This window comes from Pavona decussata, unplaced genomic scaffold, assembly GCF_977016875.1.
Source record: "Pavona decussata unplaced genomic scaffold, jaPavDecu1.1 SCAFFOLD_102, whole genome shotgun sequence".
NCBI lineage: Eukaryota > Metazoa > Cnidaria > Anthozoa > Scleractinia > Agariciidae > Pavona > Pavona decussata.
The window spans coordinates 4,772,501-4,797,564 of record NW_028145517.1 but is presented as its reverse complement, the minus strand read 5'-3'; the positions used below and the strand labels follow the sequence as shown (position 1 = coordinate 4,797,564).

At 39.9% G+C, this 25,064-nt stretch overlaps 1 protein-coding gene across 1 annotated transcript in view; it reads right to left on the bottom strand.

The window, feature by feature from the left end:
- The window catches only part of LOC146471789 (inositol 1,4,5-trisphosphate receptor-like), a 43,613-nt gene that overhangs the window by 9,693 nt on the left and 8,856 nt on the right, over positions 1-25,064 (bottom strand). The window contains exons 9-41 of the mRNA XM_085120312.1: positions 24,912-25,058; positions 24,616-24,711; positions 24,212-24,366; positions 21,823-21,922; positions 20,983-21,143; positions 20,348-20,489; positions 19,685-19,843; positions 19,297-19,469; positions 18,497-18,616; positions 18,092-18,214; positions 17,531-17,626; positions 16,755-16,910; positions 16,182-16,332; positions 15,817-15,958; positions 14,481-14,783; positions 13,365-13,433; positions 12,827-12,881; positions 11,652-11,820; positions 10,761-11,060; positions 10,351-10,446; positions 9,845-9,982; positions 9,621-9,746; positions 8,604-8,804; positions 7,577-7,828; positions 6,875-7,000; positions 6,665-6,793; positions 6,128-6,248; positions 5,351-5,526; positions 4,832-4,980; positions 4,356-4,467; positions 3,293-3,577; positions 1,332-1,557; positions 684-958 (exon numbers count right to left, since the gene is read on the bottom strand). Of these exons, the coding sequence (XP_084976438.1) occupies positions 684-958; positions 1,332-1,557; positions 3,293-3,577; positions 4,356-4,467; positions 4,832-4,980; positions 5,351-5,526; positions 6,128-6,248; positions 6,665-6,793; positions 6,875-7,000; positions 7,577-7,828; positions 8,604-8,804; positions 9,621-9,746; positions 9,845-9,982; positions 10,351-10,446; positions 10,761-11,060; positions 11,652-11,820; positions 12,827-12,881; positions 13,365-13,433; positions 14,481-14,783; positions 15,817-15,958; positions 16,182-16,332; positions 16,755-16,910; positions 17,531-17,626; positions 18,092-18,214; positions 18,497-18,616; positions 19,297-19,469; positions 19,685-19,843; positions 20,348-20,489; positions 20,983-21,143; positions 21,823-21,922; positions 24,212-24,366; positions 24,616-24,711; positions 24,912-25,058 (5,229 nt within the window). The remainder of the gene's footprint in view (positions 1-683; positions 959-1,331; positions 1,558-3,292; positions 3,578-4,355; positions 4,468-4,831; positions 4,981-5,350; positions 5,527-6,127; positions 6,249-6,664; positions 6,794-6,874; positions 7,001-7,576; positions 7,829-8,603; positions 8,805-9,620; positions 9,747-9,844; positions 9,983-10,350; positions 10,447-10,760; positions 11,061-11,651; positions 11,821-12,826; positions 12,882-13,364; positions 13,434-14,480; positions 14,784-15,816; positions 15,959-16,181; positions 16,333-16,754; positions 16,911-17,530; positions 17,627-18,091; positions 18,215-18,496; positions 18,617-19,296; positions 19,470-19,684; positions 19,844-20,347; positions 20,490-20,982; positions 21,144-21,822; positions 21,923-24,211; positions 24,367-24,615; positions 24,712-24,911; positions 25,059-25,064) is intronic.

The window sequence follows — 25,064 nt, the reverse complement described above, 5'->3', positions numbered from 1 at the left end:
TTCTTTGCACACAACGCACCCTTCAAAACTGCCTCTAAGTTCACGCAATTCAGTTTGGCGCGAATGCGCAGTTTGAAATTAAAGGTCTGAAGCGGAAAAAATACCTTAAGGTCGCTCAAAACGGTTTCCAGCACTTCCCAGCACGTATAATTTGATGGATCATCGCTGCCACTCTTTATCAGTTGATAGTACAATAATGGGTACAAATAAATGCCCAATGATCTTTTTTTACTTAATACGTTACCATAGCAACAGTATAACTTGTAAAAACAGCCCTTATTTGAGCTTTAAGTGATCGTAACTCAAAACGAGCTCGGTGACCTCCAATTTTTTCTTTTGAATTGTAATCAGGCGCAAGTTGCATACTCCATAACAATTACCAAACCCAGCGTGATAAGGCGTAACCTTTTGCCGGGAACGGGTTGAGAGTCACCTTAACTCCGTACGATTTGCAAAACGTTGTATCCGAACATGCTGAGCGTAAAGCATTAACTGCCAAACTTTTTTTCAAAAACAAAAAACTGTGAAATCGAGATCTCGAGCGATCCATGCAGGCTGTAGGTTCAGCGAAATTCGGACCACACAGGGAGCTAATCACAACGCTCGATTTCATCACGGACCGACTCGATCATGTAATAAAATGCAACACTCCATCAACACGCTTTTCTCATCAGCTCACTGACCTGAAGGTCTCTGTTGTGGTTTTCACAGAGAAGCTGCAGGAACCTAAGGATAGGCTTCATAACTAAGACCTCCGGTGACATGGTCTTCACTTCATTTTTGCCCGATGTGCTTTGCATATCAACCACAAAAATGGAGGTACTTGGCATGGGTCTTGTAGGCTCTACTTCGGCATCTGGGTCTCGGCCCCTTCTCACGGCCGCGTAAGCTTTACTGGTGTGCGTAGCGGCATCTGATAATTGCTCCTTCACGTCTTCACTGATACCCAGTAATGAACCTTGGGAAAGGGAAGAAACAAGAATGTAAACCAGTGTTCCACGATCCACGGAAACGAAAACTTACAATTGTTAATTAAATTTAGCCTGCGTAGCCTAGGCAGTTGTTTCCTTTCCATGCCAGCGCGATATGCGAAGGACAGCTTCCGAGGAGAAAGAGAGGAAAATGGAGGGGGGAGGGGAGGGGAAGAAAAACAAAATCTTTTCCTCCCCTCCTCCCAATTTTTTGCTCCTTTTCGACTTCTCGAGCCTCCCACACTCTCGGAAACGAAACGACTGCTACGAAGGCTAAATTGAATTTTAATACCGCATAAATATCAATGCGTCATAACACAAAAACGACTGGGCAGAGGCACGCGAGACGTAAGTACTGACCTGTCACTAGAGTGTCCCTTCGTCCCCCGACCACTGTCCCCCTCCGCACATCGTTGCCTGTCCTACTGTGTGGTACTTCTTTTTCGCTCTTCTTTGCCGCAGTCGATTCTGTTGTCTGAACTGTGATTGTGGCGCGAATCTCAGCCTCAGCGTCCGTCATTTTGTCATGTATATATCTGAAGAACTCTTCACATTTACCGTTCACGAATCGATGGAGAAAGGATTTCTGCAAAAGACACATGAACATTGATATTTTGGGTAAGACCATCATCTTTCGTTTGAATGTATGTGAATGAAAACTCTTTTTCATAAGAAAGCGGTACACCAGGCAGAGACGATAAAGACAAGGAGATTCCGTGGGAAATAGCCATTCATCTGCCGCATTTGCTCCTAGGATTTCATTCATTAGTTCATTCTCGGGTCAAAGTTTAAAACTTGGCTGTGGGAGTCACTGAAAGAGTGAATTCGGAGTTATAGAAATCTGAATGGGGTGAACTAGCCCCCTAATAGCAAAACTTGGGAGCCTAGAATTCAGACAGTTTTGCCTCGACCCTAAACTGCACATTAGTCCGTAGTTTTTGCGCTGGTCCACAGTACGAACTCGCGCGGTCTCCGAAAAAAAAGGATGGACCGAGCGAGGAAATAGGAAAGAGACTCTTTCGGGCGCGTGAGGCTCGCGCGCGGATTCCACGCTTTTGGTGTCCCACGCTTTCAAGACGATTCGCGGGTCCGTGAATTTCAAGAGAAGAAAAACACTATGTTGATACAACTCAGGTAAGCGATTATTAGTGGTACACGAAATACAAAGTCAAGGCACAAAGAATTAAAAACGGTGTATTTTAGCGCGGTTTATGACTATGTGGGATTTTGAAATCCATGAAGAAAATTGGAGGCAACCACGCATTTTTCAGAGATAATTAAGCAATAATAATTCTAAAAAGCTGTAAAATATAAAGGAATGTATTACATTGAAGCTTAATTATCTATGAAAAATGCCTGGTTACTCCCAATCTTCTTTTCGGGCTTCAATAGCCCTTGCTAAGATCTGCTTCCCTCACATAGTCAAAAACCACGCAAAAATACCTTTGAATTGGAAGGCTCCTCCAGAGATACGTAGAACGTAAGCGCAGCAGCAAAAGGAGTTAATCACGGTGCCTACTATTGTTACTGCGCATATGTTCAGCGCATCTCGTGATACTCGGGTTTCCTATGGGTGGTGCCTACTAATACAGGGATATTTTTGCGCGGTTTAAAACTATGCGGAGAAAGCAGAACTCAGCAAGTGTTCTTGGTATCCAAAAAGAAAATTGGGGGTAACCATGTATTTTTAAGACATAATAAAGCTTCAATATGGAAGAAAACGCCATACATTGCTTTGTAGTTTACTGCTTTTTTGAATTATTGTTGCTTAAGGACGGTGCCTACTAATACTGAAGTATTTTTGCGCGGTTTATTACTGTGGGGGAAAAGTAGATCTTAGCAAGCGCTATTGAAATCCAAGAAGAAAATAGGGGGTAACCACGCATTTTTTAGAGATAAATAAGCAACAATATTTCTAAAAAGCGCCAAAATATAAAGCAATGTATGGCAATTTTTCTTAAGTTAAAGCTTAATTATCTCTGAAATATACATGGTTACCCCCAATTTTCTTTTTAAATACCAAGGGCACTTGCTAAGTCCTGATTTTTTCGCATAGTTTTAAACCGCGCAAAAATATCCCTGTATTATTGGGCACCACCCATAGGAAACCCGAGTATCTTGAGATGCGCAGAACGTATGCGCAGTAACAAAAGTAGGCACCGTCCTTAATTATCTCTAAAAAATGCGTGGTTACCCCCAGTTTTCTTTTTGGATTCAAATAGCCCTTGCTAAAATCTGCTTTTCCCGCATAGTCACAAACCGAGCAAAATACTTCCGTTTTAGTAGGCACCGTCCTTAAAACGTACACCGTGAAATTTTACCTGAATCGAAGAGTTTCCACCTTCTAACAGCGCGATAGCAAACTCCAGTATCTCAAGAAATACTCTGTGATTCGGCTGCGCCATGATGAGGTCGATAATCAGGTCTGACGCACCACACTTGTCTAACTGACCCTGCATCTCGCAAAGCGTGACCCCCGCGCGCGATAATAGCTCAGCCCCAGGCCCCGAGTTGACCAGCTGGCTCGCGCTAGCTTCTCTGGTTATCATGACCAGATAATTTGTGCCAAAGTAGCGGCTTAACAGCGACGATCGCAACACTTCACCCTGAAATCAAACAGTTATGGAAAGCATTCAAAAAGTGAAAATTGGAAGCAAATTTAAAGCAACAACAGTGACCTCGATACTATCCCCCGTGCAGCCGCCATCTTGTTTTTCTAAGAGCATCCCATGATACATAGGTAAAAAGTAACCCTAAATCTTAAGCCCGGATTATGTACATAAGACGAACAACGAACTGTAAACTACTGGCCGACGTTAACGGGGAAGTGTCATGGGGTTTTTGACTTCTTTTGTTGAAAATAGTAAAATAAGACCTTCACTTAGCTACAAAATGATTCTAGAAAAACGAGAGGAAAGAAATCAACTCAATTCTTGAAAGGAACAACTTGTGATCTGTTCTAGCGCATTTTGGAAAAAAAAGGTGCGAGAACTTGAAAAATATTAGCCTAACATTTTTCAAGTTTCATTCCATACCAAGCTACTCTGTCTCTGGCCAGAGGCACTAATCCGGACAGTTTTATTGCACTGGGTTATAAATTATAACAAAACAAGACAATTATTATTTTTTGTTTCTGTTGATAGACAAACATTTTGGGGTTTTGAAATGACATAAAATTCGCGTGATACTTCCCCTTTAAACAAAACGAAAGGAAACATGCCTTACTTTTGACACACAGTTGAAAACTTAACCTGCGAGAGCAGATGCTTTTTGTTTCACCCACCCCTCTCTTTCCGCGGTGGGTGAATCCTCAGCCGGATAAAGCGTCTGCTCTCGCTGGCTATTGAAAACTGCTCTAAGGAAAATTTCAGTACCAAACCTTACCTTGTCTCCAAAGTCGATATCCCGCGCCATCATTCCTTTTATTGTCTGTAACACTCGCACACACAAAGATTCTTCTTTGTCCTCAAGCAACTGTTTTGCGTGAGTTATCAGCCTGTGTGATACAAGAAAAACTTCAATTAAATAATCATGTACAGCAAAGTTAATATAGGAGAATGATTGTGAAACTAAACAAGTTTCTTTGTTACATGTTTTTGTTAACATTTTTGGCCTTGACCGTGCACAAACCAAAATAGATTTCGCAATGTGTTGGAGCAACTGGCAAATAGAAACGTTTCTGTTAAAATATTCAGCTGTAATGTGAACGTTAAAACAAATGATTGTGCACGCTCGCGGCCTTTCCAACCTAAATTGGAGCCCCATTGTCGTCATGGCAAGGGTACAAGGTTTCATAGCCAGTCCCTCAATTAACTATGTGTACAGTAAGGAGCATTCCTGCTTGGAATTTAAGAGCGTACCTAGAAACGAAGCCTCCCGACTTTGACTTGTGCCACGCCTCGGAATGACGGGGAAACATCAACTCGGGCCGATAGAGTACGTCACCTAACACGGAAAATTCTGATTGAACGAGAGGACGAAGCTGATCCTCCAAGAGTGACACGATATCCTGCGATTACGAATAACAAAAATTGGTTCAAATGTCCAAACCCCGAGGGTTAAACCTTTAGTTATGTGATGTGTTTGTACGTTTTGCGGATAAATTTCTAGAGTGTGACCATTCAAATGAAATCTACTGAGCAGTATTTTCCTGTGGTGCCGTTTATTATCCTGTGCAAAGTTGTTCTAACCTTTGAGTCTGTGGATGATATCCTAAAGTGTGACCATTCAAATGAAAGCTACTGAGCAGTACCTTCTTGAAATGTTAAGCAATTATTTCCTCTGGCACAATTCATTGGTATTACACTGATTAACGCAGTTCTATGTGTAGTGCTCATTAGAAAATTGTGTAAGTATGAACGACAAGTGCTGGATCTCACCTGCAACCCCTCAATGATGCTCCTGTAGTCCCTGGAGAGGTTCATCATGGAGTCCCTCCGGACCTTACCGTGACTCAACCAATGGCGAGTGTGCTTCATCACTAACTGGGACCGAGTGAACAGTGCTTGAATCTGGCTCTCAAGGTCTGCTGGGATTGCAATCCCACGATTCCTTGCTGCAAACAAAATATATTCAGACTTTGATGATGTGGAATAAACAGAACGCTTTGAAAGAAAGGAAAACGTATGTTCCACCTGTTGAGAGCCTTGGGCGAACGTTCGGCAGCATTAATTCTGGTTCAGAGAATACGCTGAATTTGTCACTGAAGTTCCATCCAGGGTTTAGCTTTTCATCTGCATAAACTTCAGAAAACTCTTGACTCTAATGTTCACGTTTGACAATGAAATTTCTGGTGTGATACCATTTACTATGCTTTAAATGGTGGTTTTAACTTATTTGAGTCTGTGGATGAAATCCTTAAGTGCGGCCATTCAACTGAAAGCCGGGCAGTACTTTCCTGTGGTGCTGTTTGCTTTTAACACTTCGCTATTGGATTCACTCTGACGAAGGGTTAAAGCTCCAAACGTCAGCACTCGAATCTCTTTACAGTGGCCAAAGTACTTTATAAACTCTGTTGATAAACCAAACATTCTTTTCCACTCCCCACCGACGCAGCACCACAGTTTCTTTAGAAACTAAGCCCCCCCTATATTTGGGATTTGTTTTCAGTCTGACTTCAGTGAAAGATCTTCTCGCTAGAAAGACAATCAACTCACCCACATCCGAGAGCGTCTTGATACACGTTTCCACGTGGTATTTTTGGGAGCCTGACATCCATGAACACTGAGAAAGACGGAAGGCTCCACGAAGAAGGCGAACGAAGACGGGCTGACGCGACTTGAAACAAGTAGCAAAAGACGACAATCAGGTAAAAGGTTACGATGCAAATTGCATGAGTAAATTCACAAACTTTCGTAGAGATCGACTATCTAATCAAAATAAGAGAATAGTCATTTAAGGGGATGCGTCGATACCAAATCGATCCGAAACGAGTAGAATATTTACCGATATTTAATATCATTACCTTTATGTTTGATTGAACATAAAGGTTATGGGGAATGGAGAAGTAGATCACCAACGGTAAAAATGTGAAAAATGCATCTACAACTTGTCAAAATGCGTCTAAAACGTGTCGAAAACGTTTAAACAATTTCTCTCAACTGGTACCGTAAGAATACAAGAAGACAATGAGAAGATTATACATTTCAATATTGCTTCTTACAGGGCAAATAAACATATAAAAGAAGGATTACCTTGATGGTGGTGCTTGAGTCGGAGAAGGGCGAATTAAAAAAGAAGGTCAACAAGTTCATTATAGTCTCGGTGGCGTATTTTTCTAGCATGACGTCTGCGTGATATCGGTCCAAAGTGTTGTTACAGACCTGCAAAATATCAATTACGCTTCAAGTTAAATTTTTGTTGGTCCAAACTACAGACTGACATCAAAAACACAGATATCTTACCCGAGCCATATCGACCAAGAAGTCCTCAAACAAAGTCCAAATATGATTACTGGTGTAAATCTCCTTCATCTCCACCTCAGTGTCAACATAGCAATGATTCAGGAAGTTAACATACGCGTTCTTTACCTAATACAACACCAGAAAAGAAAGTGATTTTTTGTAGTAGAAGTAGAACGTTTATTGGAACAAAATATATCGTACGATGCAGGGATTTCTACACGTTTTCGAGAAAACGTCAAAAACGTTAAAACAGGTGGAAAGTGGGCGGAAAAATTCGGGTGAGTTAGCTTGACCTGAACTGCAAAAAAGTCTTTTTTCCCTCATGAAATTCACGCAGGGAGACGAGAACCTCCGAAACCAAGAAATCGCAGGGTGCGGAAAGCGTGGATTCTCGCGGGAGCCTCACACGCCCGCGTCTCTCGCCAGTCTCAATAGGCCATTTCCGAGTTGCTGTGAACCTCATTATGAAAGCAACGCTAAGTGTAAAGCTTTTCATATGAAATTTACTTTTGTTTGCATATGAATGAAAACTAATTTTCATAATAAAAACTTTGCACTTAGCCTCGCTTTCATAATGAGGTTCAACGCAACTCGGAAATGGCCTATTTCCATTTCCTCGTTCGCTTCAGACTTTGATAATAGGGACTCTTTTGCAGTCTAAGCTTGTTTTAGACAGCTGATTTGTTACTCAGGCTCCCTCACCTCAGCAATACAATCAGGATGTGTAACAACGCGCACAATGTCATCAAGTGGAAGCAAGCTGTGACATTTGATTTCTGTGTACACATTCTTGCCCTCGGTACAACAAGCCAGCAGTTCTACCAAGTTAATATGATACAGTAGAGGTCCGGATTGGTCCTGTCTCTCTCGTTCAGACTGCATCATATCCACAAGAGAGTTGAACGACTGTGGATCGCTGTAGAATACCAGTACCTCTTCACCCACGTTAACCAACTGCAAAGAGAATGAATAAATCAGTTAAACCAGCTTCAATCTTGTAGAAACATTCTGTTGAGACGTTCTTACTCATCGTCATTTAGTCAGGAGGCTGGGTGGCCTAGTGGTAATTCGGAGGTCCTGGGTTCAAGTCCCGCTCTGACCACTTGGATTTGTTTCACGGTAGCCCCGTTTTCAAATCCAAGGCCACTGTTTGTAAATAGCCAACTGGTTTGCTTCCCACTAATTGTTTGTATATTTATTTCACTGATTTATAGTGTCCCCCATTAGCGCTATAGTGCTAAATACTTCATCAGGTAAATCAAGTCATTTATTTTTTATTTATTTAATTATCGAACGCTGGAGTTGTTGCTTCAGTTGTCATGTTTTCTTTGTCTCATGTTTGGGGTCAGATAAACATTACATCTTTTCTTTTGTCTCCACCCCTTCCCCCACCCCAACTTGGACACTTCAGTTTTGTTCTCCATGTTTGTTGGTGTGATTCATAAAATTCCTTGTACCCCAGATCAAACCTTTCAACAAAGTTTTTATAGTATTTGGTCTTGGGACAAACAGTTTTTAAAATATTTTCCAAAAAATACGACATCCCTGGTACGAGACCCAGAAGTCTTTCTTATGATGCAAATGAACACGCAAAGGAAGGTGGGAAGGAGAAAGAAGAGAAGCGCTTCCCCTTTCGTCATTCTCCTTCCCATGGTGCCTCGCGCGGTTTCCAGTTCGTTGCGCTTCGCGCTCGTCCAACCTGTTAAACAGGTTAAAACAGGTTTCATACCTCTGCCATGACCATGTCCTGTGTTTTCCTGATCGACTGTCCCTCAGCTTTCACCAGCGTCTGTAAAGCTTTCAAGTATTCAACATGGCGGCCTTGTGTCTCGATACAATGCACGATGTGTTGAACAACTTTCTCGGTGACCTCATAACACAACGCAGAATTCTCCATGAAGATGTATCTTAACGTGTGAGCTTCCTTCAACTGTTACACAAACAAAACATAGAACGTCTGATGATGATGTACGGGTCTTATCCTAGAAACTGGCTTATGAGGGCCCACATGGCCTCCCCTAGGACATTTCAGAGGACCTTTGTCACTAAGGAGGAACCCAAGATATTGAACTTCTCATACACGGCTAAAATTTAGCAATACATTGGTGGTGTAACAATAGGCCATTTCCGATTTGCTTTGAACCTCAGTATGAAAGCGAAGCTTCGTGCACAGTTTTTATTATGAAAATTAGTTTTCACTCATATGCAAACAAAACTAATTTTCGCAGGCAAACCTTTGGACTTAACCTCACTTTCATAATGAGGTTCAAACCAACTCGGAAAAGACCTATTAATATTGTTTTGAGATGTCGACCATTTGTAAGTTGCTCCAATAGTAGCTTAAATTTGACGTGTACCTTTTTCTCGCAGTTTTTTTCAGGGAGTGAGACAACTGTTTGAAAAAGCTATTCACTGTTGAACACTTTTCTCCCGCGATTTTCAGTTGAGTTTTGTAAAACCAAAACCAAAACCAAAGTAATTACTCTGGCCAATCACAGCGGACGCAAACAGCAAAATGAACCAATCAGAACTCGAAGCAAATACTTGTAACTGGCGTCAAGCACGGGAAAATGCGCCTGAGCAAGTCACAGTTGGTTCTAGTTCTCATTGGTTGAGAATGTGGCGCGAGTTTTGTTAACCAATCACAGAGCGTAGTAAAACAAAACCAAAGCAAACGCGAATTACTTTCGACGCTCAAATGAAAACCTTTCTAAAAGGACGATTGGTTTCTTTTACATAAACTTACCCCTGGTGTGAGGAACAAGTCGAGATGCTTGTGGAGTAGCGCCTGGTTCTGAGGATTGCTGAGACAAAAGTTCCGTAAGAACTCGTGAGCCTGACCCATGATGTCCTCCATTCTCAAATCCTCATTCTAAAGGAAGGAAAAACAAAGCAAAACGATTAATTCAAAAACCGCAGACAACCAGGAATAATCTGACGAGAGAAGACCCTGGTGTCATGCACGTTTACCTTATCATAGGGTATCTGTAACAGTTCTAGCACTACTGTATGAGCTCCCATGTTTCTCAACAATCTCTGTTCGTGTTTGCGGTTCTTTTTGCCACTGGGCGCGTGCGATACGCAAAGATTACTCAATCTCTCAAGGATCTGTTGACAAAACAAACAAACAAAGTAAGTTGAGTCTAACAAACTAGTATCGAAGTCACAAGATGAAGTCATGCTCACATAAGAAGCTGTCCACACAGCCAGCAATTTATCGCTTCTTAATGTTACAGGTTCCGATTTGCTCAACTTGAGTAAGACGTCCCAATATAGTTTCGTTCCCAATAACTTTTCGGGCTTATTTTTGCAAGGAATTTTTGAGTTTCAAAATTGGTTGGATTTGACAATAAAACAGTTTTAAACACTCAGGTAACAGCTTTTAGTCCATGGACGTATAGTCAGGAGGGAATATTATTGCATCAGTAGTTTTTTTTTTTTTTTGGGGGGGGGGGGGTAGGGAGTGTCGTACGTACCGCTTCTGTTTTCTTGTAGTTTTTCAGTGACATGGTTTCAGAATGCTCAACCTCGATTTCGATGGATCCATCACTAACAATCCTCTGACGCACCGGCTTGAAAGGGAACAGTGAGAGGAAAAACGAGAAAGATTGAGTACAAGGAACAATGTAAGTGAGACATTGCTTTACATCTTGAGAAACATACAAACAACTCAATATAATACGAAAGCATTCTAAATCAAGATTCCATCTAAAGAATTTCCGTGTACGTGATCCGGTCGAACATCCGACGCATTAACCACTTCATCAGCGCGTCTCCACCACTGCTATGAAGCTGGTCTTAATATACAGCTTTAATTTACCCAGGTTTCAATCACTGCAAGTACAGTAATAAGGGGAACCTTAGAAACAGATCTTGCGTGACCTACCTTAGTGCTGCCGCTCTCACTATCACTGCTTTGTGGATCCTGTGAGGTACTCACAGCAACACCTTCCTGTTCCAGACTGTCCTTCCTTGGTGGCTCTGACTCCTTGCTGCTTCCTCCCTCCGGCTTCCGCAGACCTACAAGCCCTGGCGTGATCTTCCTGACCCTTGTCTCTGTAGGGAGATCTTTCTTGCTTTTGTATACCCACAGCTCGGATTTCTCCACCAGCAGTCGTAGTTCGTCTAAATCCGACTTGATTTGTTTGTAATTCTCTACATCACTGTTGGACACCAGAAGCTGAACCTGTGTCAAGATGAGTTCAAGAAAACTAATAAACACAGATTCTCCCATTACACGCATACCAAGAAATAGAAATAAAGAGAAATGAAGTAAGATGAAATGGCAGAAAACAGCCGTACAGTAGTGCAAGCGTGTGACGCTCCAAAACTCCCTCAATGGTAGATGGTATTTTCCTAGTTTTGAAACATTTTAGAACACTTTTTTTACTGATCACGTTTGGTTTTTGTTTGTTTGGAGATACAATCGTTACAATAGAACTTATATTTTATGTTCTCTATGAACTTTTGCTTTCACAGAGAAATTAAAACTGAAAAAGATATATTCAATAGGTGGTTTTCATTGCCGCCATGTTGGTGTACAAAAAAAAAGAAATTTTGTTCACATAGTTTGCATAAAAATGGAAGTTAACTCCCAGAGGAGAAAAATCTTATTGTTCCTGTACACCAACATGGCCGCCATGACGTCACATGCAAACCATCAATAGGCCTTCTCCGTATTGCTTTGAACCTTAATATGAAAGCGAGGCCCCTTGTATAGTTTTTATTTTGAAAATTAATTTCATTCATATGCAAAAGTTCTAAAAGTGCTACTAACCTGTTTAAAAGCCTGAAGTACCTCTTGTCGCTGGCTAAAGTGTCTGAAGAGCAGCTGTAGAGAGCCTGTTACCAGAGGAGGGTAGTCATGCATACACAGGTATAACAACACACGAAGAAATGTGCGGCCACCTTGGCCATCAAGGTCAAGATCGATCTCCTTATGGCCCCTGGAAGTTCAATTTTTGTAGTTACAGTAAGATCAATTGGAAATCGTTAATACGTTTCTGAATCTCTTTACCAATTAAAGGGGTTTTGTCACCCCAGGCACATGCGCGCGTTGATGAGAAGCACCTTAAAATCGTTGGCCAAACTTTTTCAAATACCGTCGGAGAGTTCAGGAAGCTATTTTCATCTGTTCGAATCGCGGAAAAGCAAAACTCCAGCGACGAGTTGTATGCAAATTAGTCTCAACAGACTCTACTGCGAATTTGTCCCAGCTGACTTAGTCTCTAACCATTTCCTCCTCAAGTCTGGCCTGACATAGGACGGTGCCTACTTTTGTTACTGCACGTACGTTCTGTGCATCTCGAGATACTCGGGTTTCCTATGGGTGGTGCCTACCAATACAGGGATATTTTTGCCAGTTTAAAACCATGCAGAGAAAGCAGAACTTAGCAAGTGCTCTGGGTATCCAAAATGAAAATTGGGGGTAACCATGCATTTTACAGAGATAATAAAGCTTCAATTTGATAAAAACACCATACATTGCTTCGTATTTTAATGCTTTTTAGAATAATTGTTGCTTATTTATCTCTAAAATATGCAAGGTTACCCCCAATTTTCTTTTTGGATTCCAATAGCGCTTGCTAAGATCTGCTTTTCCCGCATAGTTATAAACTGCGCAAAAATACCTCTGTATTAGCAGGCACCGCCCTTAAAGACGGCTCAAAGGTCAGTCACTCCCAAAGCCTTTCACTCTCTTTTGGTAAATGGCACTGGAATGCTTGAATAATCACGTCAACACATCTTTTTATAAAAGTTAACCTCATCATTAATAACTTTTAAACGTTACTTGACACTTAGAAGCTGCTTTCTGTTGAATTTTAGCAATTTTTATTTGTAAGAAACGTTCTCACAAATCACACGACAGAGGGCAACCTGCAAGTTGATATTTGCCTTAGATACAAAGCCCAGTCCGTCTAATTTGTCAAAAACTAAAATAAAGAAACTTACACTGAACCTCCAAAAATGGCCTCAGCTTGTGCACTAATGTTTTCCAGGTCAATCCCTGAAAAATAAAAACACATTCCATCAGTTGTGAAGTGTAATTTTCTCATGTTCTGAAGGAAAAGTGGAATGCCATTAACTTCACTTGTAGTTTACAACTTTTTTTGTACCTTCAGGTACTTTAGAGCTGTAATCCAGTTTAAGTTGTTAAACAAAACATTATCTTTACCTTACAAATTTACATATTGAGTTTAAACTGACTTCATGCTTAGTAACGTTTAAACTGTTCAGTTTATAGTTCAAGAAGCAATGAGTTAAACGTAAAAAAGAAAAAAAAAGTTTTAGAACTTTCCTTGTCTATTTGTTGTTCATTTTAATTTGGTTTACTATTTTAAGTTATTCTTTTCATTTGCCACACATGTAATTTAACTTGTGATTTTATTCCTGAGCGAGTTTAAGGTGCGTACTATTGAGAAGTAAGCAGCTCTGACATATGATGCGTTTACACAGACTGCTTAAGGACTGCTTAAATTTAGCGACATACAGTTAGGAGACCCCAGGTAATGAGGAACACCATCTTTATCAACTTTACAGCGCTGTCTTGGTTTAGTTCCTGAAATAAAATGTACAATTAGGCAGTTAAATATTTAAGATTCATTCAATTTGATACGCTGTGCAGTGGAAGAATGATAAATACTTTAACTTTCGCCAGAAGCCTATCACATGTTCTATCAAAAGCTTTTGCTTCGATTTATGAATTGTCGATATTAAGACCCAAGTCGGGGGAGGTCGACATTTTAAGTTTAAAGGACTGCACACAAGGAGTTACAAACTTGGCAGCGTTTCATGGCGATGGTATTTTAACGAACAAATAGAACTTAAAAAAGCAAGAGTGAACAATTTCAGTCAAAAATATTAAAAATGTTTAGTATCATTGCCTAACTAACGTTTACTGAACCATGCAGGGACTTTTTTGGGTGTTAAATCTTGATGTTTTACGTTGCCGCAAAAGTTAGAAGTTAGAACTCTATTCTACTTTTTGCAACGATCGCAGCAATGGTGTGGTGTCGCATAGCGTAACATATGCTTCCTGCAATGCTTTATTTTTGGTTGTCAAACAAGTTGGACGAAACAATGCCCAGTGTGACACGGCCTTTTAAGACCAGAGATCCGTTTCTCAAAACACCCAAAAAGTCTTCGGGCCCAGGATATATTTTTCTAAAAAATGATGGTAGTTTTGTGTGCAAAGGAACCCAGTTTGTTTCTTCGTAACATTGGAATCTTTTCCGGTATTTGTACCTGTAGAATAGTTTTCGAACCTGATATGTTTTCGGAAGTTTTGACGACCAGGATTCACATTGTCCATTGTTAGAAGCAATGATGAAACGTGTCCCGGCCTTACGTTAAAAAAAGAGAGTATTCTTAAGATTGTTCTTTAGATTATTTGATCAAACTCAGCGCTCATGCGCTTTTTGCAACAAGCCCTTCTATAGACCTTTATCACTTGGCGGCCATGTTGAGTCTCAGGAGAACAAAAAACTTTGTTGTCGCACGACAAGATGCGAATTCAGTGCGAGGGTTGCCGTGTAAAACAAAGCTTTTTATTCTTCTGAGACTCAACATGGCCACCGAGATGACAATGGGTTAAGGGTAACAATACCATTTTCTCCATTCATGTCCGCCAAGCCAGCATTACTCTCATCAAAGTCTCTCTTGAAGATTGTCAGCAGACTAGAGATGCGGTAATCAAGTCGAACGTTCATAATGAACTCCAGGATCTCAATAATCTTTGCCTTGGTTTCCATGACAACGTGATCGATTTCTGTTTCGTGTTTGGGAGTTCCTTCCGGTTGTTGTGAGAGCCCCCAGGGGTCCTGGCTCCCTCCTAAAGCCATACGTGTCATGATTGCGCCAAGACTGTGAATACTCTTCATGACATTGATCTTCTCTCCTCCGTTTCCAGCTGAAAACATGGCTCAGATTAAATCTCCATCTTCAGCAAAAATACTTAGCCTAGTCCCTCTAAGGCAGCAGGGACCTTCACATAAAATTGGGAGTGACTGTTAGAAAGTTTGAAAAAAAAAAAAAGCTGGAAGGTCTTTTCGTGGGCAGGGCACTAATTGGGTTTCATGTCTAATTACATCTGACATCTCAGAGTAACTCTAGCTGTCAGTTATTTTAGAATTAATGCCCTAAAAAGTTGTAGCAAGCTAGCAAGGGAACAGGAAGTCTTCATTCTAATTCCTAGTTTCATCAATTTTTCAGTAGAAAAAAAATACAATACAATAGCAATGCAAAAAACAAAAATGCAACATAATGCAGAGTATGCAATATAATGTACTGCAATGTAGGGATGGTGAAAACAGGGATGGCACAGTGGTGAGACCACTCGCCTCCCACCAATGTGGCCTGTTCCCGGTGTTGAAGCCTATATTGTCTGAATTTGTTTTTGGGTTCTTCCTCCTTCCACAAATACCAACACTTCCAAACTGCAATTTGACTCTTGAGGGCCACTCTGATTGCCCTAGAGTTAGCTTGGTGCTACCCCGACCCCCCCTTAAAAAATACCCTAAATATTGTTTAATTGTTTAATGAATTCCCATACTAAGATTACTCTCCACATTTTATTTAACGCAATACAATACAATATAATACAATACAATACAATACTGTGTGACACTCGTGAAGTTTGATACCTACGGGATACATACATAGTTTTCAAAGCTGTTAGCTTGTGAGGTCGTGTGTTTATGCCTAAACTAACCTAATCTACGTTACTATAGAATATTTCAGACATAGCGAATACAATGGCTAACAGTAGACAAAATCCCATTGTCTGTAACGTGTGGTAAATGCAGACGTACAGTCAAACTTAAAATCTTAAAAACTTAAAGTCAGCGCTGACCGGCTTCCTGCGATCGTTAAAGTTCGGGGACGCTGCTGCCTCCTTGTCGTTGTAATGATCAATTACTGATTAACAATCACTGATCACTTACCTTCCTGTTTTCCAGACGCTCTGACTCCACCATGAGATCGCTGTTCGCAATCTACTATTGATAACACCGTTTGAGTCAGTCGAAGTAACTCACTGAAGCCATAAAATCCAAAGTAGATCAAATTTCTTGCTATCTGCACAACCTTAAGAGAAACATCGAAACATCAAACGTTAGCTTGTACCTCGCTGCAAAGAAACCATTCAGGCCGCGTTTGTTCAAAGAGCGGATAACTCTATCAAGGGGATACCGATACATCGCTATCCAGTAGATAAAATGTACTCCAACCAATGAATTTTATCCGCTGGATAGCGTTATCTGCTCTTTGAACAAACAGGGCCCGGCTGACACAAGGGGAATCTAGTCACCTCAAACGTGAGTTTATTCTGCTCTTTATCACTGAATGACCAAATGTTGCTGCTGATGTTTTGCAAGTAATTCTCCACGAATGTGATCACTCCTGAAAACCTTAGTCGGTTCTCTTCTCTCTCCTCTCCCACTGCTAAGTGCTGGTCATACCTGCAGAGAAGTTAAAAGATAGTTTGATGAAATTGTGTTGTCGTCACGATCAAAACAGGTCAATGCAAATTTCATTTCAATGTTTTTACTTCAAACTTCAACCCAACTCAGCATTCAGAATCAGAAATTCACCTCCAACAAAATTATTTCCAAAAGTTATCAAAATGAAATGAAAAACACAAAAATGACATAAAAGCATGACACTTACAGTAACAAAGTAAATTTGTATGCATCCCCTGGTCTAGATAGGGTCAAATTAACGCAAATATTCGCACGACCGTAATTAAGTGGAGCGTTATCTTACAAAATCACAGTTAATTTGCATCATCTGTTTGATAACAAGAGGTTCGAGTTGGCCAGTATTCCACACAGCAGGGGTCTTATACGTCGTTGGCACATAAGCTTCCAGATGTGATACTCACATTTCAATGCTCATCTCTGTGGGGATCTCAGACCATAGTCTGGCATACTTGACCGGTGTAACTGGTTCTTGAGGATCCCGGTCAATATGCATGTGTAGCATCAGTCGACAGAAAGCTGCTCTCAAGTCACATGACAACTCCTTATCTGCCATACATCTGAAAATATCATGAGTAGGAAAATGTATTATTTCTATTAAGTCACATGTATAAATACTTGGCAGCCCGAAAGCTGAATTGTGTATTTACATAGATACAAAACTAGATATGCAAGTATCAGAATATCTAAAATAAGAAATGTAGAATCGATCAAAAAATACTATAAATCTACAAAAATATGCATTACCGATACAGGATCTTATAATGAAGCTTTTCTTAAGACGGTTTGTCTTATGTATAGGAATAACAAAGCGCCTGTTGTGCTTCAGTACATAACGGGAGGGCCCACAGAACGGTAGTAAACCGTGCAGACGGTGTTCACGGTCTCTTACTATAGAATCGAAAGTTTCATTGCATATCGCAGTGATAAAGTCGGTTATTGAAGACTTACAATGCCGGCACACCCACAAAACACTGGTTCATCTTCATCTTACACCCCTCTTCTGACCCACCCAAAAATACAGGTCCAAAAAGGAACAGATCATAAATTTCAACCCCTCAAATGTCCTTTGCATTTTCCTGGTCACTTTTATGCCAGAGTCTCCCTGCTTATGGAAACAAAGGCCCCTACCCCTATCGTCTCCTTTGACCTTTGCAGATTAGAAAGTAATCGTACACACCTGAGAATGAGCTCAACATCAAGCTGCTTGCTGATGCTATTTATAGCGAGGTATTGTCTGTCCAGGCACATCTGGGAAAACAGGTTTAACTGGTATCTTGATAAAAGAAAAACAACAAGCAAGTGAGAACCAGAAAAGGTGAAGAAACTACCGCAAAAAAAGAAATCCATGGACATACATTTGGCCTTCAATTTAGTGAGAGAAGATCGATCTTTTTTTCTTTTTTTGCCGCCAGTTAACGCTTAGTTTTTGAGAAAAACGGGGCCAAAATATTGGGTGAACGAAAAGAAAACAAAGAAAAAAAAGTAGAAAAACGGACGCTTTGGAACGAACAAAAAATTGAAGGCAACGTGGAAAATCTCTGGCACTTTGGGTGACCTAAAATTTGACACAAGAGGGTTATGCTCTCATTCCTTCAATTGGTAGGCATATGCCATTCTGAAAGTACTTCAGATCATCAGCAATTTTTCTCCTCACTACCCGACCAAATGGTTGTAGCTTGCAGTATTGGATAATAGCATTTTGTTCTTAACAATGGAAGTATTAAATGCTGAAATAAACCTGTAATAGTCTAGGATTTTGATGTCTTCTTTAACACCAAGTTTGGCTCCCTTAGCTAAATCTTTCTGCGACTTTAGTTTGTCACCACCATCCCAGACAAGAAACACCTCTCCTTCAATTATCCTGATAATGAAAAACAGCAGAAAGTATCAATAACATTTTCAATGTGTTACAGACAACAATAACTTGATTGATGATGTTCGTCTTTTGGAGACAAAGGTCAAGACTGCTGCCTATCAGGAGTCTAGAGTACCCAAGAAAATGCTCTGGGCACCCCAACATTTTGCACCAGGACCTTACACTTTACATGTTAGGCTCCTAACTTCTCAGCCCACATGTGGCTTGATTACCAGTCTTAGTTACTGCTAAATGTAGGAGGTTCAAGTGTTATAATTTTAACCCCACCTGGTTTCAATCAGCAAGTCAGAGTTACTGGAATACAACACTGTCTTGCATATCAGTTCCTGGGTGGCAGGGATGGCTGTGTTGTTGGAGACACATAAATCGGACAAATAATCAAGAAACCTGGAAAAGTAGACAACAAAAATCACTTAATAACATTAAACTAGTATACGTTTTCAACGAGACCTCGGACTGATGCTTCTTGTTTTTTATATAATCCCACCCAAGGCTACTGGACACAAGGACACCACCACATTTTGTTAGCTTTTGCTACTCTTTCATTGGTGATCATTTATACATCTTAGTGGAGAGACAATATGTGGAGAACACTTCTTGTCTTGTAGGCTACGTCTACACTATGCTGGATAACATTTTATGCCAGTGTGAAAAATACTCCAGCCTCGCTCCTCGTTGTTTCTGTTTCTGTTCACACTAAGTACTCAAGAAAGTGTCACGAAAATCTATCCGATATGTGACGATTCACTTTCAAGACCAAAGCAGCACAGCATCACTCCTGCACAAACATCAATCCAAAATTGGCCTTTTGTGTGTGAATGAAAGCCCTATCCAATATGTTTTTGGTGCTGGCACAAGAGCTATCCAGTATAGTGTAGACATAACCCAAGCAGAAGCCAGGTTAAGGTAAATGAATTCAGATAGAAAGACTGACACAACAACCAATACACCACTACATCTTCACGTAAAGTAGTCACCAAGCTAACATTCACATAAGCCAAATGTTATCATTCAACAATAATATTTATTACTGTAAAATTTTGTCATGAGAATGTCATCCCACTTGCCTGCATTCTTTCTTCTTACGGACAAGGTTCACAAATGTCTCAATCTCTGTGCGAGTGATGTGTTTTTCCAGCAGTTTTCGGTTGTTATGGACAAGATCAGTGATGGTGTCCTCAGCCAAAATGTCATAACCTATCTGTGCCTGCATAAAGCCAAACTGTTTTGCAATGTACTCCTAAAACAAAACATTAAATATCATCAATGTTTATGACAACCTGCAGTTCTGGCACACTTACAAAAGGATTAGCAGTTAAGAGGGGAAGGCATTTTGGGGTGTTTTTAGATCACCCTTTTTATCATTTTACACTTTGGATACGAGTATCTAAATTTTGGGAAGGGAAGGTATCTAAGCAAACCCGCCACTTATAGTTTATCATATTTGGCTTTTACCTGATTTTTTCGATAGGTCTGTTGTGAGTGCCGCAACACCCTGTAACACAATCTGAAAATGTGTCTGAGAGGGGCGTGTCTTGGATCAGAGAGTTCTTCTATTCTCATGACAGGACCAGAGCCTTTGTCAGTGAATGGTGCCTTTAAAAGATGGAACACCTGAAAACACAGAGATAGAGCACAGGGGATAAGACTCAACAACGGATCTTAAGCCAGTGACACACCAGGCAATTTTATATCCTGATCGCGGCAAATTTAATTGCCAGTGAAAATCGCAAGCGATTTTCACCACCGATTGATAAGGACACACTTGGCGATTTTTTTCGCCGATCGCGGTGATGTAGCAGTTTTGAAAAGTCATGTGATAAAAATCGCCCAACCTGATGGGTTGGCTTTACTGGTGATTTGCAGCAATGACGGTAAAAAATTGCGGGAACGAGCACACTTGGCGAATACAAGCGAATTTAATTGCCAATATCTGACAAGCCAGATATTGGCAATTTTATTTGCCGATCGCGGCAATCCCTGCACCAGGCACACCTGCCGATTTTCGCCGATCGCGGTGATTGGCATATAAAATCGCCAAGTGTGTCGCTGGCTTTAGAAAGCTCACTCATTATCAAATATGCATGATTTAGAAGTAAAGGAAGCAACTAAACTAACCTCCTTTAGAATGTACTGTTCCCTCATCAATTTCTGCCGATCTCTGTTGGGGTTTTGTACAGAAATGTTCAACACATCTTCTCGTTGAGTGTCATGATCAGTCACAAAGTAAACAAGGTCCGTCAGCAGCTGCGTCACAAACCTTGGAACCAACCAATGAAATTAATGAATTAAATTATTATTGTAATTATTATTATTATTATTGTTATTATTATTATTATTATTATTATTATTATTATTATTATTATTGTTATTGTTATTATTATTATTATTATTATTATTAGTCAGTACCCCTTTCCAAAGACAAATTGCATTTTCAAGAAAACATTTGACTCATAATGCAACAGGGGAACTGTTACTTAAGATCGATGTTTAAGTTCTACTCACCAATTCTGAATAACATTTAGTTATTCTTGTGTTACGTAAAGTGCCCATCGAACAATTTGCGTAATTGTGTCTCGTACTAAGGAACTCTTTTTAAGTCTAAAACAACTAATATTGAATGTCTAAAATAGATTGTTGTTCAGTCTTGGTCAGTACATAATGTATGGAAAAATCACAAGATGTAAATTTTGCAGTGTTAGACAGTTCCTTGATCATTTTTTCATAATAAAACTTTAGTTTTCTCTTCATACCGTCTCTCGTGCTGAGTATAGCCTCCAGTTTCCATCTTGCTTGCAAATGAAGCTAAAACTTTACTAGCATCATTAGCAAAATCCAAATCTCGTACTTCTGCTGGTGGAACAGGAACAATAGCAAATGCCTCTTTGTCTTCCTTGATGCTTGCAGTACCAATCTAAAAAAATATAGGCCACACAAGATAAACAAAGATGTAAATCACAATAACTCTTGGGTTTGGGTTACCAATGTGTAGTACTAGAAAAATTACCACACCCCTCCCCCACAGAGGGTTTTCAGGTTTGGACCCCCCCTCCCTCCCACCCCTGTTTTAACTTCTGTTTGGCTTCATGTACTTTCCCTTAAAACCTTTGACTTTAGCGACCCCTCCCACACAGTATTTCCAACAACATCTCATCTCATTTTCTTGAAATGTGCAGTTCCAGAAAATGTCCATACTTCCCCCTCAGGTTTTTTGTTTTGCACCCCCTATCCCCCCTGGAAATTCCAATTTAGCGTCATACTTTGCTTCTAAAATTTTGACTTTTAAGACCCCCCTCCCACTAGGAATTTCTAATGACCTTCCATGGGGTGGGTATGGATTTTTTTTCTGGAACTGCACAATACCAAACAGAATTAAAACGCCAAAATAACCAAAAAAAAAACCAAAGAAACAAAAGGAAAAATATCAACAAAACTACAGGTTATTTCAGAAAAATACACATACTAAAGTTTAATTAAAACCATTTTGTACTACACAACCAGTATGACTTGAAAAACTCAAGTTCACTTCATTTACAATATCACAGGTTTGACTTGAATGCATCAACGATTCAACCAGTATGTACAGTACGTACCTTCTGCATAACAGGTCTCTCCTCACTCTTGTCAATGGGTATTGACGTGGAATGTACCCAAGTGTTGGTGCAAAGATGTCTGAGGCGAACATAGGATGATCTGCAATAGGACAATGTTGTAAGTCAGTAAGTAACATCTTTAAAACCGCCTTGGCAAGTTGGACCCCCTCATAAAATATTACAGAAGCTCACAGACTGTAACTTAAAATTCACCATCTTGTTGCTTGACAACTCTGATATTTTGTGAAATCACAGGATGGGCTACTCATTTAACTGACTTTTATCATTTGAAGGACTTCCCGGCTGCAAAAGAGGCGTATATATATATTGCTTTTTTGGTGAAATTTTTTGTGCAGGATCTTGCTAATTCTTTACACACAGACTTGCTTTGACATAAAGAATGTTTTTGTTTTTTTGCATGGACTTGATTTTTGGCTCCATTTTTCTTGAAACAAAGTAGAAAACACCAAAAAAAAAAAAAGTCACAGAATGACATTCTTCATGTCAAAACTAGTCTGTATGTAAAGAAATCAAAGGCTCCTGTGAGCCAACTCGTGAATGCAGATGACACATAGTAATTGCAATTTAGACGGCTACGGAAACTTCCTCAAAAGCTAAAAGAAATTATATCTTTGCCCGATTATGTAACGAAAAATGACCATTCTTGTACTATTAAAATGATTGTCAAATTATTCTGTACAGATTGAATAAGCCGATTATTCTGATGCGCCGATTAAAAAATATCACGTGTTTTTTTTATTCAAAGTTTATAGGAGCACGCCATGTGCAGCTACGTCATGCAAATTCATGTGATAGTCCGCGGCTACTGGATTTCGCGATCGGGCTAGTGGATTCTAACCATCACTTGCCCGATGGGCAAGTGAAGTTTTTTTGGGAATTAAAATTACAAAATTACTGTAGGGCAAGCCGATCTCACAAAGGGAAATATGTTCAACAAAGTATCGCATTACGATTCATGCCCGACATAAATGCGTGAAATTTTTCCTTTGGAGTTCAGTCCACGCAATCCTCAAGTAAAAATAATGAACTATGACAAGCTCTTGCTAAATAAGAATTATTTATCGACCGCGTCCTTTTGCTTTCCCATAAATTACCAGTTGTAAATTTCGAAAATGAAACATTTTTTCCCTTTGAAACCTCTATGAAAGCTGACAAGATCTTAAAAGTGTTCATTTCACCAGAAATTTGCATAATTTTGTTTACCACGTCAATGATGCGTGACATGGCACGTTCCGCTTTCGCGTGAAAACTGACAAATTAAATTATTTTTTAATTAAATTATTTTTAAATTAAATTATTTTTAATTCTTGAAAGAAACCGCACTTCGTAGAAAAAAACGAAAAAATCCTATAACTTTGCTCAGATTCAACGAAAAATCCCCATTCTTACACTAAAATGATTGTCAAATTATTCTCTACAGAATGAATGAGAGAATTCTGACGCGTCGTGAAACAAATCTTCACCTTTTTTTTTTTTTTCACTAATTGAGTTTACGACCCCGGACTTTCTGAAAAACTGAAAAAACTTGAAACTTTGCTCAGATTGAACGAAAAATCGCCATTCTTGCACTAAATGATCGTCAAATTATTCTCTACATATTGAATAAGAATTTCCTGATGCGCCATGAACAACAAATGTTCGCGTGTTTTTTTCCACTAATTGAATTTAAAACTCATTCACTGCGCACGCCCGAAAGTTAACGACAAAACCGACTGATCGACCGACCAAGTCGAGAGTCAGCTATCGCTATAACTCGTTCATTGCGCATGCGCGCATTCACGAGTTAAAAATGAGATCCTGAGAAAAAAACATTTCACCAAAATAGATGCTCCCCCCCCCCCCCCAAAAAAAAAAAAAATAAAATAAAAATACGGACATACACCCCTTTTGCGGAAGCCCTTTATATTTTGTGGTTGCTAATAAATGTTGAACTGGAAACTGTTTGTCTGTCTGACATAAAATAGCTCAGTTGGTAGAGCACCAAACTGCTGAGCAGGGACAACACCGGTTCAACCTCAGTCAGACTGACCCTGAGGAGAAGGTGCTGCCTTTGGTTTGACATTCATTTGGCTTGGATGACCACCTAATAATGGTGGTCCCATCTCCAATTTGGGGCTTGCCTTTTGAACTTTTCAACTTTCGAGCTTGCCTTCGGACACCTGCACCACTCACGGCTTGCAACCACAACTCGTCCCCGAATATCGTGCTCGCTCAGTTTTTTGCATTCTTCCCTGCGGCTTCTCGAGCAAAAGAGAGATTGCTCACAGTCTAGTTCCACTTGAGTTTAAACATTTTATGACATTGTTTTATCGTCTGTAAGAGTACAGACGATAGAAAACTGCTATTGATTTGTTAAATGACTCATCACCTTGGCACTACTGAGTCTGGTCTTGTCAGGGTGGTAGGATCAAGTTCAAAGATGGACGCTACATCATTTCCATGTGGAACTGGTACAAGATGGCAAACAGCACCATTTCCTTTTAATTTCTGTCTGGTTGTGTCTTTGGTAGGGTCATCATCAGCCTAAAAAGAAGAACAAAATCAGATTCACAAAAAACAAACCTACCTGAGGATCATAATCATTATGGTAATGGTTTTTAAAACTCTGTTCCAATCAGTGCAAGCCTGAAGCCCAAGGGCAAACTTACATCATGAGCCCACATACACCTAGCATTCTTTAAGTTCAAACTGAATTCTGCTCAAAAACATGGAAAAAATCATGAAATAATAAATTAAAATAACTTTCAGTAGCTCTAAATAACACATATTAACCTCTGCTGCCAAATAGTCTCCCGTGGCAAGATGTTTGAATCTGAATAAACCATTCCAATGGCCTGCTCCCCCACGGCAAGGATCATGTTGAACAACCTAGAAATTAATTAGGTTAACATTAAGATGTCAAAATTAAATTCATTGAATATTAACAAGTATTAAATGTCTGGGTGAAAAGTTTGACAGCCATGAACTTTGAAAAAATTAATTTATGATGCTCAACTTGTTTGCCCAAAGTGTAAAGTAGTAGGGTTTGTAACCTGTTTGAAATCATGAGTTTATATCATTTGTCATACCTCAATCTCCCACAATGCCTTGGAGCTTGTTGCGGAGGTTGCTGTTTGTCTTGCTGTGGTTCTTAAGAAAACGTATGACTTCTTTTTGTAATCATCACAAGTCAGAAACTTCTCCTGTTCAGCATGGAACAATCTGACAACATCACCCTAAAA